The 16058-nt window shown below is 42.6% G+C and overlaps 1 protein-coding gene across 3 annotated transcripts in view; it reads left to right on the forward strand.

Moving 5' to 3' along the window:
- Positions 1–1360, forward strand: part of ALKBH3 (alkB homolog 3, alpha-ketoglutarate dependent dioxygenase) — a 46531-nt gene extending 45171 nt beyond the window's left edge. For all 3 annotated transcript variants that reach the window (XM_074230507.1, XM_074230506.1, XM_074230505.1), the window contains 2 exons: positions 6–104; positions 889–1360. In XM_074230507.1, coding sequence (XP_074086608.1) covers positions 6–104; positions 889–990 — 201 coding nt within the window. In that variant the 3' untranslated portion in view covers positions 991–1360. The remainder of the gene's footprint in view (positions 1–5; positions 105–888) is intronic.
- Positions 1361–16058: the final 14698 nt, after the last annotated feature.

The following is a 16058-nucleotide window of genomic DNA, read 5'->3' on the forward strand; positions in this document are numbered from 1 at the left end:
CTCAGGAAGAGAATGGGGACTATACATATGTGGAAAAAATAAAGATACCCTTGGATCATGGGACCTTGTTGTTGATGGAGGGAGCTACACAGGCTGATTGGCAGGTAAGAATATAGAAGCAGGATGAATATCTTCTCTTGTATAATTGCCTAGATTAGTTTAGGACTATGAATTTAGGAAATACCATAATTTCAAAGTGATTGAGACATTAAATTAACATCACATCGTGTTTGGTAATACTTATTAATGAATCACTGACTGTAGGGTTTAATATCGTATACAGTAGTTGTGGCTAGGTAGTGCAGTGGATAGAGCACTGGCCCTGGAGTCAGGAGTACCTGAGTTCAAATCCGGCCTCAGACACTTAATAATGACCTAGCTGTGTGGCCTTGGGCAAGCCACTTAACCTTATTGTCTTGCAAAAAACCTAAAAAAAAATTATATACAGTGCTTCATTCACAAGGTATTTCAGACAAGTTCTCTTTAAAGTGTCAGGGCCAGAAAATGATGGGTCATTTACCACTTGGGGGAATAAGGGTCTCATGTTTGTTGTCCTTTGGTTCCTGTTAAAAGTCTTGTCATTTAGCATCCTTTATCTTAAACTGCCAGAGAATGGCAAGAGGTTGAGATGAAGAGTAATGCTTGGGGAGGGTGAGACTATTTCAGTGCTTCAATGTCCTCATTTTGTGGTAGGGGAGTATTAGAAGGTGAGAACTTTTATACAAGAGTTTATCATCTGTATTATTTTGAAACCTTTGTCCCGTTTTAGGGAGGTTAGAATAGCAACATTCCTATTTCCTTAAAATTACCTTCGATGTAAATATATTTCTGTGTCTGTAGTTAGTTGTAAAGAGAAATTGTTACTAAACTTGTTCTGTTTCTCTTTAGCATCGGGTGCCTAAGGAGTACCATTCTAAGGAAGCAAGAGTGAACCTGACCTTTAGGACTGTTTTCTCTGAGTCCAGCGCCATGGATTCAAGAGAGACCTAAAAGCTTTCTGGGAGAAACTGCTCTTGAAATAATCACCTTTTGATATCAAACATTTCAAGACGAATGTGGACATGGGCATTCAGTTCCATAGGGGGATGAGAGTCTAATTGGTGCCTTAGCTGAGAGTTCTGTTAAATGATAGTAAGCAGTTTGTGTTTGGAATATGCTTATTATGGGAATAGTAATCCCTAAACAGATCTCGTACTTGTGGATTTACTTTGTGCAAATTAAAATCTATTGTGGTTGTACTCAGAGATGATTTCTTCCATTGACTTTTCTTTTTCCTACATCTGTACACAAGGACTGTGAATGAAAGGATTTGTGTCTCTTGGGGAAAACAACACATGCTTCCCCCTGTGACTTGAGAAAAGTTGAGATGTAAATATATATCACCATCTCTGGATTTTTCTTTGGTCAGACAGCTGCTGAAAATCAAACGGAGCTGTTTTTCCTGGACTGCTTTGAAGTTTGCCTTGGCTTCTTGACTTCTGTGTTATTGTCATGGAAGGTTATATATTCAGACACACTTTGAATAACACTTGAGTCATCCAGTCTCTGAGCTGTGCTCTAGCTGGTCCCTCCAACCCGAGAACCTCAGGCTGCTGATCCAGTTGGCCCGGCCACCCTTGGGCAGTTGGCAGTGCATGTTTAACCTAATGAAGAGAAGAATCATTTAGTGATGTAAGGAGAAGTGATAGGCTGAAAATTAGGCAAACTAACAAAGCAAATATCCGGCTTGTGACATCTGTTCCTCCTAGAATAGGATCCCCTAGAGAATAGCTGGAGTCATTTAAAGCCAAACCAGATAGAACCCTAGTGAATAAATATCATGCTGAGAGCTGTTCTTCCTGGGGTCTGTTGGGAATGGACTAGATTATCCTAGAATTCTTTTCTACCTCGGATTCTGTAACCCTATGACTAAGGCTTTTGAGGCCATTACATCACTCAGGTTCCCAAAACAACATAGGGCTGCTTCGTTTTAATGCATCATAAATACGAGCTTTTGTGAACTCTTGGTCAGGAGAGGCATGCAAGAATATTTCCAAACCAAGACCGGGAAGTCTTTTGAGAAGAAAAGGAAATTAGTTTGAATAATTGAGAGTAAGAACAAGTACATAGGGGCGGCTAGGTGGTGTAGTGGATAAAGCACCGGCCCTGGAGTCAGGAGTACCTGGGTTCAAATCTGGTCTCAGACACTTCATAATTACCTAGCTGTGTGGCCTTGGGCAAGCCACTTAACCCCATTTGCCTTGCAAAAACCTAAAAAAAAAAAACAAAAACAAATACATAGTTGTTATGGAAATAAACTCATTGCTGAACTTTCTCCTTTTTACTCCTTATTTCCCTTCCAAACTCTTAGATCTGGGATCCTGGTTCTCAGTATAAAGAGGCTAGAAGGTGTTTTGTTTAAGAGTATAAGAGTGTGTTGCTTGCTGAGCTGTGTAGCATTTCTTTTTGATGGGTTTTCTGAGACATCTCACCATTATAGTTTCCATTATTTTTGTTATTGGTTTTTATAGAGTGCCTTTCCTCCAAGGAATGTGAGGCACTTTACAGAATCTGTGAATACCCTGGTATTTTTGAGGGAGATGTAAATACTTTGTCAAAGTAAAAGCAAACCTCTACCTTGTTTCCCCTTCTCTCTTGTTAACAGAGTAACCAACCTTAGCAGAGTAGCCCATTTGGTGATGGGTTCAGTAATTGTTATTTAGAATTTCCTCTTTCATCCCCTTGGATGGTTAATGATGATTCATGTCTGTCCTTCTTTCTCCAAGAAACCCCTGACATCAGGGAGATGATGCCATGTCATGCAAGTGAATTGGATCTGAGTGAAGGGAAATTGTGCTAAGTCACCAGCCTCACTTTCTCCTCTGGAGACATATGGGTCCAGTATGGATCAAGACGACTGGAGATGGGCCTGGATGCATCCACTGGTTGAGCAAGTGATATAGGTCCTTCAAGATCCCAGGGCAGAGTCATGACTTCACAAAGCTGAGACTGCCAACTGTAACCTTCACACCTGCATCCTGCTATTTCTGTTAGGGTGATGCCTACTGAGCAACACTGGTAAGCTGAGCCTTCTCAACCTGCTAGCTCAGGATGAGTCAGCAGTGAGATATGACACTTCAAAGAAGACTCAGGTGACCTTCGAATGCCTTCAGAGAAGTCAAGTGTCTGGACGGAAGGAGGTGTTTGACCTGCTCTATTCTTTCCTAGTCAGAAGACATCTGGAATTATGCAGCTATTTATGGGCACCGTATTTTACTGATGCATTTTGGTTTTTGATTTTCTAATAGGCCACCCCACCCCACATGATCCCCATCCTAAAAAATAAATGACAGCTAAGCAGTGTCCTATATAGCAGTAACGTATATTAAGTGACAATCTGCAATCCTTAGTCCACTTCTCTGCAGAAAAGAAAGAATTCTTTTCCAGCATCAATCATCTGAAACTAATAATCATTGCATCTGATCTGAATTTTGTTTTCATTTGCATTACTGCAATCAGTGTAAATATTGTTCTCCTGACTTTCTTTGCCCTGTTGTTGATCAGTTCATGATTTGCCCTTTCATATCCATCAGTCCTTATAGCCAAATTGCATTCCATTACAAAGTTAACACTTTGTTTAGCCTTTCCCCAGGGGATGAGTATCCACTTTGTTCATTTTTTTGGGGGGGTTATCACATAAAATGCTTCTAATCAGTAAACCTTTATTAAGCACCTCCTATATTGTATACATTGTTTTGCATGCTGAAGATAGAAAGTCCCCCCTCCCCTCCCCCCAAAAAAACTACTCTCACAGTCTTATGGAGGAGACAACATGCAAACAATTATATTTAAACAAGATATATGAGGGCTAAATTGGGAATGATTAATAGGGAAGGCCTTATCCCCAAGGGAAATCTAGAAAGTCTTCACTTTGACCATGGAATTTTAACTGGTACTTGAAGGAAGCCAGCCAACCTGGAAGGCAGAGATGCAAAGGGAACAGAATTTCAAGCATGGGGACAGTGAAGAGGCCTGGAGAGGGGAGATGAGAGTTCATTGTGGGGTGAAAGGAGGGAGTAAGATTTAAGAAGGGGCCATGTGGTGAATGCCTTTGAAGACCAAACAGGATTTGCTGTACGTCACTGGAATTTACCAAATGGGGAGATCAGTCAGACCTCCTAACTTCTGCCCCTAATACAAGGGAACTTCTAGCATGCATATTGATTTCCTCAAATACCCTAATTTCTCACTTCACCACACTAGCTTCCTTTGAGCTACTCCCTCAGTGACATAAAAAGATAAAGGCATCACTCACAGATAGACCACCTTATCCAAAAATTATCTCTAAGCTTATCACCTCTCCCTTCTCTTACCAAACCCTACCCTTTATTTACATTCTAACCTCCAGTCCCTCAGTTCTCTCCCATTCCATCTCCCCTGCACTAGCCATTCTTTTACTCTTTTCTCTCTTGAGGCCTTGGTGAATTGATTCATTACACAATGAATATCTTCTTGAGTCCCTTGTCCTCTTACCAAATTGATGATCCTGTCCTGCCATTGGATCACTTCCACTATTCACTGCCTTCACTCCTATACATGTACTACTGAGCGAAGGTAGGGAAAATCTTGCAAGCATTCTCAACAGGGCCCTTACTGCTTTTAAGCAATCCTTACTACACCTTCCTTATTACTGTTCTACTCTCCATAGCAGCTCTTTCCACCCTTTGGTTTCTCCTAAAACCTCCCATGTCACCCTCTCCCTCGACCCTCTCAACTCAGAACTTTAACTCATAATTTGCAGAAAAGATTTGAGACCATTTACTAAGAGCTTTCTCTCCTTCCTCATCTCTCATCTTAAGTACCTTCTGCCACTATCTTCTTTCTCTATGAAGAGGTGGCCTTCCTCCTCACCAAGACCAACCACTCTGCACAAATGATCTCATTCTATCCATCTCCTCCAACAGTTTGCCCCTGGGTCTTTTCCACGCTCACTTAAATCTCTCCCTCTCTACCAGCTTATTCTCTACAGGATACAAACATGTTGTCTCCCCTATTCACAAAGATCTTCATTTGATCCTCCTATCCCAGCTAATTATTGTTTTCTGTCTCTTCTGCCTTTTGTAGTTAAATGTCTTGAAAAAGACTATCTACAATTGATGCCTCTATTTCTCTCTCTCCTCTTTTCTTAACCCCTTACAATCTGGCTTCCACCCTCATCATCCCACTGAAACTTCTTTTTTCCAACGTCATCAGTGGTCTCTTAATTTCCAAATCAATGGTCTTTTCTCAGTCTTCATCCTCCTTGACCTCTTTACAGCCTGTGACCCTGCTGAGCACTCTAGGTTTTGGGGATATTGCTTTCTCCTACTTGCTTGACTATTCCTTTGCAGGATCCCCATCTAGGTCACACCCTCTAAACATAGATGTCCCTAAGGGTTCTGTCCTGTCTCCTCTTTTCCCTCTCAACTAAACTCATCTTCAAGATGACTTTTTTTAACTATTTAATTTTAATACCTTTTCTTTCTTATTGCCTATTTATCTTGTATTAACTTGTTTGTACACAATTATTTGCTTCTTGTCTTCCTTTTTAGGTCCTAGAGAGTAGGAACTATTTTTTGTCTCTCTCTGTATCTGTAGCTGTTTTTTGCCAAATGGAACTTAAATGTTTATTGATTGATTAGAATTGAACCAATTCCTTATATTCCTTGAAAATGAAACCTTATCAACAAAACTTGCTGCAGATTTTTTTCCCTCCATTTCCCTATTCTGGCTCTTATTTTAGCTGCACTGATTTTGTTTGTGTAAAAACTTTCTAATTTTATGTAATCAAAATGGTTCTCTTCTGTGATTCCCCTCTATCCTTTATTTCTTCATAAATGCCTTCCCTCTTCATAGATCAGAAAGGTTATTTCTTAAGTCCTTTTAGCTCCACTTTTTCTCAGCTAACTTGTTGGAGAACCAATTCTGAGCAGTGTTTCTCAACTTTTCATTGTTCTTCATTTGCTGGAACACACAAGGATCCCCTATCCATCCATTCCCCATTATCTTGCCAACTGTTTGAATTAGAGAGTTGAGGCATCTCATTCCTCTGTAAAAGTTACTGGAGGAATCCTAGGTCCTGGATCCCTGAGTACATCTTCAGTCTCCCAAGTTCACTTCAGACAGAATTTATTAAATGCCATTAATTTATGAATAAAATTTAATCAACTGCAAAATCCTATGCTAGTTGCTAGGGATAAAGAGACAGCAAGATAGTCCCTTGACCTCAGAGGCTTAGGTTCTCCTGGTGGGCATGATGGATCCAATGGGAAATAGTACCAGTGACTTATATTATTTGCTCACAGTCCCAGCAACAGATACTACTACTGTTACTAAAGTAAGGGTGTGGAGGGAGGGGGTGGGTTTAACCATCTATTACTTCTCACCATCTTGTACTGTTAAATGTTCCTTTTGCCCTGTTCCTAGATCTGGCATGAGGCTGCCCTTGTGTCCCAGGTCCTGATATCTTGGTTCTCTGAGGGAATAGATGATCTCTGGGACCAGTTACAGGAGGCAGTAGACGTGGGAGGATTTGAAGAAAATTATGAGAAATTCTAAGTCACTGTAACTAAGAATGCCCTCCTGACTTCTCAGCAGCTCTCACTTGGCCATGGCACCCCTGCTTTGCCTTTTCTGGTCATAAACACTTAGAATGTAGGACTGGAAGCTTTAGTCACTTCATTTTTCTCTTCTAAAGCTTAATGTTTCCTTAGTGATGTGTCTTATTTGTTTAAATCTTCACTTTTCAATAATTCCATCTACACCCTCCTCCCCCAAACTGACCCACTGTCAGTAATTATGGGGTTTTTTTTCCTTTAATTCAAATTCTTTAACTTTTGGAGGAGTTTGCCATCTGTGCCTCCTGTTGTCTTGCCATTGTTGAATGCCTACCTAGGGAAGTCACTCAGATGTTCAGCAATTATACCTGTTTTCAGTTCTGAACTATGTTTTAAAAATGCAGTGGAAATGACCACCAGAAAGCCTATGCCTGGGCTGGGTTGTCTAGAGTTGACTTAGGGGAAAACAGGAAAATGGAGAACCAGAGAAGGCACTAGGTGGAGGTGGGGGAGAATCATGATGGAAATAGATAGCTCTGAATGATATTACCTTTTAAAAAAGCCGCCCTTGAATGGACCTCAGATACTACTTGTGTGATTTTGATAATAACACTTACTTCACAAGTGGTTGGGGAGATCAAATGAGATGATATGTGAAAAGTACATAGCAGTCCTTAAGAGTGATTGATATGGAAACTCTTCTTGAGTTCAAATATGACCTCAGATACTGTGTGACCCTGGGCAAGTCACCTAACCCTTCTGGCCTCAGTTTCCCCATCTGTACAATAAACTGGAGAAGGAAATGGCAATCATTCTTGGATCTCTGCCAAAAATACCCCAAATGGGTCTTGAAGAATCAGTCATAACTGAAATGATTGAACACCAACTTCACGTAACTATATTTATCAGGTAGAATTTTAGCTTAGGTCCTAGGACATCAAACTTAAAGTATTACATTTATGTTATCTGTACATAGAAAGAGATTTACTATTATTGTTTTTTGGTGGCAATTTCCAGACATTTTCCTTATGTGCCACACCAGCCCCTCCAGAAAAGGAGGCAAAAGCCCTTAAGCAAATCTACATTAAGCAGAGCAATGCCTTCTTTGGCTAACCCCCAAAATATCTGATTTATTCTGCATCTGGAATCCATGACACCTTTGTTAGGAAATGGGCAGTATGCTTCACTGTTCTCTGGAATCATGTTGAGATCTATTTATTGTTCAGAAAGCTTCCTTGACCCCCAGTACTTGGCTGGGTGTGTCAGCCTGACCCCTAATGGACTTTGCTGACCAAGTGTGTCTTGGGGGAAATACAGAAGAATAGGGAACAAGGAGGGCAGCGATCTGCACCTCTGGGGTTCCCAAACTAAGGCCTATGGGAGGGTCAAAAGCCAGGCTCAGCCTTGTTCAGATTCTCCCTGCAGTTTTTCAACCACTCTCTCTCTCCTTCCTGGAAAAGAAGTTTCGCATAATCCACTATTCTTTGTAAGTGAGATCCATTGCATCTTCATCTTTATCAGTGGGCCCCCAGAGTGTAGCAGCATCGCCATGCAGCTCCTTACTTCCCGGCCCCACTCCAAGATGGCAGCCTTGGGAGTTGTAAGAGTAGTGGGGGAGGGTTTGTACTGTGCTCAGGAACAAATAAACAAATCCCTGCAGTCCTCCTTTAACAGAAAGCAGCAATCTCTGCCTTCCTGGTGAGCTAGGCAAGACTGGAATGGGTCTCAGCCCAAGGCAGCATGGTGGTGGGAAGGTAAGGGGAAGGAGTGGGCAGACTTGGGCTTCCAAGGGCCCTCTGATCAAGCCACAATTACCCACCCGCTACAGGAAGGGAGCAGGCAAAAGGGCTTTGATGAGTTGCCCAAGGAAGCGATTGCACAAAGAAAGACCTCTGAAGTGACAAATGAAGCTTGATGCTTTTTCAGGACTGGGTCTGTTCAAAACTTCTGTTTTGCAAGAAGGGAGACCAACTTGCTCACCCCCAAGAACTGCAACTGGTCCTTCTGCAAGAGGTGGATGCTGAAGCAGGATGAAGATGTCCCCTGGCCTCCCTGTCTAGAAGCACAGTTGCTTTCTCCTCAACCAGCCTTACCCATGCCTAGACCCTCCCTTCAGGACTTTCCAGGGCTCCCTCTTGCCTGTCAAATAAACTCTAAAGCTTGTGCTTGGTATCCACTGGTAGTACACAGAATGTGAGCACTTTGCATGCAGGGACCCTATCCTTGCTTGTCTTTGTATTACCAGAATTTAGCAGAGTGATTAACACATAGTAACACAACATTGTTGAGTGACTTTACACTAAAGCCAGCCTGGACTGCTCTTGTAACAAGAAAATGTTATTTTCCCACTTCTGAACTTTTGCTCATATCATTCCCCATGCCTGGGATGCCTTCTCTCCCCAATCTTCCCATCACGGTTCTTACCCATCCTTTAAAGTTCCTGCAGGAAGCCTTCCCTGGTACCTCTCCTCTCCCTGTCACAGATGTAGAAGTAAAGTAGAGTCAAAGAAGTCTTTTCCTTAACCCTAAGCTCTGCTCAAGGGCTCCCTCATTTTTCCAGACCACTTTCGGGCATGAAAGGAAAAGTCCCAGGAGGAAAGGGAGTTGGAAGAAGAGAAGAAGCTTATGTACTCAGAGGCAGGACATTGGGCTTGGAAGCCTATTCTAGCACCATCCCATTTACTCTAAGACCTTGGCCAAGCTCCTCCCCTTGTGGGGCTCTATTTCCTTTTTTGTAATATTGGAGGAGTTGGATTCCATCGCCATGATCCTCTAACTCCAAACAGTAACACTTCTCAAACTTCCATGCTAGCTCTTACATGTTTGTTTATGGATATTTTATGTTTGTGTCTACCCTTCTCTCCCCCACAGGCTCTCAACTCTACGAGAGTTGTAGCCATGTGTAACCTAGGCTTTGAATCTTCACAATACCTAGTCCGTCCCTCTCTACAACTGTCCTTCATAATTGAGCTCCTCCTTGGAGGTGGAGGATGAAGTACAGGTTATGTCCCTGCTTTTACAGAGATTAGATCTAATTGGAAGAGAGGCAGCCTGATGTAAGGCAAAGAACATTTAGACTCTGAGTCAGAAAACTTTGGCCAGATTCCTGGCCTAACCATTTTAAGATGTGTCTCCTTGGGTAACCACAGACCCTTCAGTCTCTGTCTACTCCAGTCTAAGAAGGAGTAAATAATACTCTCACTGCCTACATTATAGGCTTGTGTTGGAAGCACTTTGTAAAACCTAAATACCATGCCATGCTTCTAATTTTGGGGGGGCAGGGGGATCCTGGTTCAAATGTGTGATTTTTAGCAGTGTCTAGGGTTCCTGGTATGGTAATTCCTTCCATTGCTATGAAGCTATAATTTATCATCTGAAAGAATATTTTTTTTTATTTTTTATGTTTTTGCAAGGCAGTAGGGTTAAGTGGCTTGCCCAAGGCCACACAGCTAGGTAATTATTAAGTGTCTGAAGCCGGATTTGAACTCAAGTACTCCTGACTCTAGGACCTGTGCCACCTAGCTGCCCCCATCTGAAAGAATATAGTAAGGGATCAAGCTTTGGTCACACAGCTTGTATTAGAGACAGAACCTGAATCCAGGTCTTGCTGACTTCCAGGGCAACCCAGCTGGCCATCACACCTTGCAACCTGTCATTGTTGGGGATATTGAGCCAAAGCCAATCAATGCCAAATGAGTGTATAGGCCGAAAAGTTGTGAGGATTTAGAGAAGAGAATGCATTCTAAGTGAACTCAATCAGCTGAAGCAGCAAGGCATCCTGACCAAGGGAGAGCCATGAAGGTGGCCTATGAGGGGGCAGTCCAGCCATTGCTGCTGCCACCTCCCCTCAGATTGTAAAGGAGATACCTAGTACCTGGAAACCAGGAAAGAAAGGTCCCACCTAAGTCCTTGGCCCTATCAATGGTTCAATATGAGGAACAGCTATGGTCATATGAGCAGAAAGAATGCTTACTCTAATGACCATTGGACCTTTCCTTCTCCCTTGTAACCAAAATCTCCCATGGGCATTTACCTCCTCCATCGAATGTGAACTCCTTGAAAGTGGGGACTGTCTTTGCCTTTTTATTTGCTTATAAAATTTACTTAGCAGTGCTTGCTACATAGGAAGAGCTTCCAGCCCAATTCCTTCCATTGGTTCCTACATCCATGCATGTGGGAGGAAGCCTCAATAGAGGATATGAGCTGGATCCTGAAGTGTAGGCTGGATCCCGAGGCCATTCTGGGTTCTGAAAATGGGAACAAAGATGTATGTGCAAGGTCACTGGTGGGGCGAGGAAAGGACAGGGAAAGACCACAAGGAGCAAATGACTTAATTTCTCGCAATCCTTCTCTATCTAAGACCCCAAATTTCTAAAGAGTTGCTGATCTGCACAGGAGGAGGGCACTTCCAAACAAAGGAGTCCCCATATAAGTTAGAACTTGGACACTCTTCCTTTAGTCTGGAATCTTAATCAACGTTGATCGACTATGACTTTCCACATAGGTAGAGGCAGAGGGTTAACTGGCTTGTCTCCCAAAGTTATGTCCGTGATTTGAAGCAATGAGGAACAGGAGCTAGAGCAGGATGCAGGACCTGGAGATATATTGGCTGATCTCTGTATTTGGGGGCAGGTTCTCAGGCCATTTTGCCAAGGCTTAGGCTAGGGGCCACACAGAGCGCAGACCCAAGACTCCACAGTAGAAAAATAGTCTAGATCCCAGCCAAGATGGGAGTCACAGAAAAACATTTCTGCTCCCAAATAGCCCTCCGTGGAGTTTTTTTTTACTAGGAAAAACACCCTCTGGAATGGCCTATAAATTCAACTGGATCTGCATCTTCCTGAGAATGTGATGGCAGATACTTAGGGTTCAAGTTCAAGGGCCAGCCCAAGCAATCTGATTTGGGACTCTTTTGGCCTGTGATGAGAGGAAAGTCTGGGAAGAAACAACCTAGAGAATTTTTGATGAAAGCATATATTTTAAAAACTCCTACTATCCGCTCCAATCCAATAAGTGTTTATAAAGGACCTATTATGTGACAGGATGTCTAGGTACTGTTATTAGAGTTGTTACAAAGACAAAAGGAAAAAAGTCCCTAGCCTCAAGGAGTAAGGAACTCTGTGCTAGAGTCTAAAAATCTGGAATAGGTTCTTTCCTTACAGACCCAGAATTTACAGACTAGCTGGGATGATTATTATCTCATTTGATGCTCACAATGACCCTAGGAAAAAGGGGCAGTTATTATCCTCATTTTATAGATGAGGAAACTGAGGCAAAAGTGCTTGCAACTTGCCCCATATCACCTAGCTAGTGTCTAAGGCCAGATTTGAATTCAAGTCTTACTGATTTTAGGCAGGGTACTCTGTTGACTGTGCCGCCTAGCATGGAGCTGAGGAGTTAGGTCCTTTGGGTCACATACCAAACTGCCAAGTAACCTTGTAGAGGCAGCAGTAACATGAGTGGATGAGACTCCAAGGTCATTTCCAGTTCTGAACTGTGTTCTTCAGGCTCATCCCTTGAATCATTGGTAGAGGCAGACTAGGATCCAAGTTTCCTTTCTTATCTGCTGTTATGCCTATGACATCACATTCTTTCTTGAGTGTATGTGCTTGGAGATCACAATGTTTTCCTGAAAGGAAGTCAAATCAAATGTGAGAAGATGGCTGGATGCTTTGGGACCTGGGCTGAAGTTTCACCTGAGGCTGTCCCATGAGCATCTCCTATCCCATTGCTCACTTGGACATGGCATCTTCTACCAGTCTTGGAGGTTAATTGAGCTTTGTACCTGTTCACTTATTGGAAGGACCTAGATAATTTCTGGCCTCTCTGGTCCCAGGCAAACATTTCTGATGAGTGTAGAGCCCTTACCATTGGGAATGAGGAATCAAGGGTCTCCTGTGGTCTGTGTGTTTGTGTGTGTGTGTGTGTGTGTGTGTGTGTGTGTGTGTGTGTGTGTGTGTGAATAGTATTCTCAGTAGCTGCCTGGACATAGATGTAGTAAAGAATGAATGAAAAAGCATTAATGCTTCATCATGGGACATTCTGGTGATATGAATACAAAGCAGAGATAGCTCCTGCCCTCAAGGAGCTTACATTCTAAAAAGGGATAATAACCTGAGTAGGGGTGACTGCTGTGGAGGGGTTCTTTCATCTGATTTCATCTTGGTTTGGTTTCAAGTTGTGGGGAATGTTGATTAGCAGCAGAAACAATGGTCCTATTGATTTTATGGCTGGTTGAGAGGAGAGTAAGAGATATAGGGGAAGAAGTCCAGATGAGATGGCATGGGAGAAAGATGAGGGCTGGGGTTCTGGGATTAGTGAGATCTCTGAGCCCCTACTCAACTGGACAGCCTAGGCCCAGGCCAGGAAGTGGCTTAGCTCCTCTAGGGGCCCATCTCCTGAGCCAGGGACACTGAGTCAATGTCTCCGGGAAGGACAGCCAAAATAGAAAATCCATGAATCTGGGTCTTATCTTGTTAAGAACAGCTGTCATTTGCAGGTCCTCTTGGGAGAGCTGATGGTCCAGGCTGAAGGGGACACTCAGATGAGAAGCTACCAGAGAACTCCCAGTGGAATCCCAGATTTCCCCAACTGGAGCCATGTGCTCCCCAAACCTAATGGGTTTATCAACCCAGGATTTCACATTCTGATTTCTCTGACTCTTCCCCCATTTAATCCAGTCATCTGACAAATCCCAGATGGAATGAGTGATGAGTGAGTTCCCAGAAGAACCCTATGGGGGGGTCATATTACATTTTTCCTCTTTTCCTTTGTCTGTGGTTTTCCATATACTTGAAGACATTTCTAAACTACTTAGAGGAGGCCTTGGAACTCTTTTTTTCCCCCTTCCAAATTGAGTTCTATTCAGGTTTGAGGCTTGGTGCAGCTCACTTCATGGGGAATTTATCCCACACCTGCTGGGCAGTCCTCATCCTCCTAGAGCAGAGGGTGGCAAGTCTCTCAGCTCAAGCTGGTTCTAAATCTAATTTGGGAAACAAGACATAAACATACAGGACAGTGGATGATTAATTGCCAGAATGATAAGTGCATACAATAAAAGGCAAGCACATGGGGTAGGGTGGTCGGAGAAGGCTGCCTGGGAGGATGATTATATTGAACAAAAATATGGAAGGCATCTCAGTAAAGGCAAGGAGATGGGAAAAACCTGGCATGTTGTGAGACGGGAAAGATGAATAATAAAGATTATTCAAACTTTTATGGCCCTTTAAAATTTTGCAAAATATTTCACATAAATTATTTCATTCAATGCAAAAAATAATGCAGAAAGGTAGATAGCATTATTTTTTCTCATTTTCACAGATAAAGAAGTTAAGGTTCAGTGACTTGCCTAAGATCATATAGCTCATACATATCTGAGACAGGATTTGAATTCAGGCTTCTCTGCTTTCAAGGCAAGCATTCCCATAAAGTTGTATAGAGCAATTGAAGCCAGTTTGTAGAGATGACTGATTGGGAGCCATTGAAGACTTATAAGCAGGATAATGTCAAGGAAGCTACATTTTAGGAAGATCAAACTGACAGCTGTTTGTAGGATGCACTGGAGACAGGAGGTAACTTCAGTGGCTTTGGGAATAGTCCAAGCCAGTCACAAGGGGGGAACAGTGCACCCCACTGTAATAGAAGGATGACTGGATTTGGAATCAGAAGAGCTGGTTCTGAATCTGGAGAGTCCTTCCTACCTTTGTGACTTGGAACAATGGACTACATCTTTCCAGACCATGGTTGCCTCTTTTGTGATACTGTTTTCTTTTGTTTCTCTTTCCAATCTGACTTTTTCAGTCTTCTTTGCTGGGTCCCTCTCAATATCAATTCAGCATCAGAAACATAGCATTTTTTCAGTGGACATGAATTATATAAAGAGATATTGTCATCTATTTTGCTTTAGTAACCTAGGGACTATCAGACTCGCAGGGACTGGTTTATTTTTCTATTTATATCCCCACTGCTTGGTGTAGTGCTTTGCATAGTAAGTGTTTAAGAAATGCTTCATCTATCTATCTATCCATCCATCCATCCATCCAGCCAGCCAGCCAGCCAGCCATCTAGCCATCTAGCCATCTAGCCATTAAACTATCCATCCTTCCATCCATATCATGTCTTCCAAACTGGATATGCCCAAGACTTTGTCCTGAACCTTCTCTTTCTTTTCTACAGGCTCTCATGTGGTGACCTCATTAGCCCTTAACGTTTTAATAACTATCTGTATATCAGTGACCACCAGTTCTACCTATCCAACCCTAGTCTCACTCCTGAGCTCCCAGGTCACAACACCAGCTGCTTATTCAACATTAAGAACTGAATGTCCTAGAACCATCTGAACATGTCAAATCCAATAGGTCCAAAAAGAAACGCATTATCTTTTCTTTCAAATGCATCCTTCTTCTGAAATTCCCTAATTCTACTGAGTCCCACCAACCTTCTAGTCGTTCACTTCATAGTTTTGCTGTCATCCTTAACTCACACACATCTTGAGTTAGTTACCAAATCTTATTTTTCTGCTTCTGCACCATCTCTCATATGTCCTGTTCTCCCTACTCACTCAGCTCCCAGACCATCAACACTTCTTGCCTGGACTATATTGCAGCAATTTTTCAATTGATGGTCTTTTCTCAAGTCACTTCCAAGTCCAAACACCTTCCAACCAGGTGCCAAGATGATTTACTTAAAATGCAGGTCTCTCAAGTCTTCATCATTCTCCAACTCAATAAATGTTCTTGACTTCCCATGACCTCTAGGATCAAATAGAAATTCTTGTTGTTAGCATGAAAAGTATTTCAGAACCTGGTTCCATTCTGTCTTTTTTTTTGGCTAGGCACTGGGTTAAGTGACTTGCCCAAGGTCACACAGCTAGGTAATTAGAGTCTCAGGTTGGATTTGTACTCAGGACCTCCTGACTCCAGGGTTGGTGCTCTATTCACTGTGCCACCTAGCTCCCCCCCCCAATTCTGTCTTAATGCATGCATTACTCTCCTAAAAGCACCCAGTGCTTTAGTCAAACTGAGCTTCTTCACTGTTCTTCATCCAGGATTCTCCAGTCTTTTCTCTGGGCCTTTATCCTTCCTGAAATGCATTCTCTCCTCCCTGCTGCCTCAAGTCAAGTCAACAAGAATTTAGTGATCATTGGCTAGGTGATAGGCATTGTGCTAAGTATTGGGGTGTACAAAGAAAAGCAAGAACAAACCCTGCCCTCAGGAGCTCCCAGTCAAATGGTCCTCTAAAAAAGGAAGAGTCTCCTTCAAGACTCAATTCAAGAGCCCTTTCTACATGATGCCTTTATTTTTTAGTTTTTGCAAGGCAATGGGGTTAAATGGCTTGCCCAAGACCACACAGCTAGGTAATTATGAAGTGTCTGAGACCGTATTTGAACCCAGGTACTCCTGACTCCAAGGTGGGTGCTTTATCCACTACACCACCTAGCTGCCCCTGTATATCTTCTTTAGATTCCAAGTTCATGTTGCCTTC

Source organism: Macrotis lagotis, chromosome 3, assembly GCF_037893015.1.
Source record: "Macrotis lagotis isolate mMagLag1 chromosome 3, bilby.v1.9.chrom.fasta, whole genome shotgun sequence".
NCBI classification, from domain to species: Eukaryota; Metazoa; Chordata; class Mammalia; order Peramelemorphia; family Peramelidae; genus Macrotis; species Macrotis lagotis.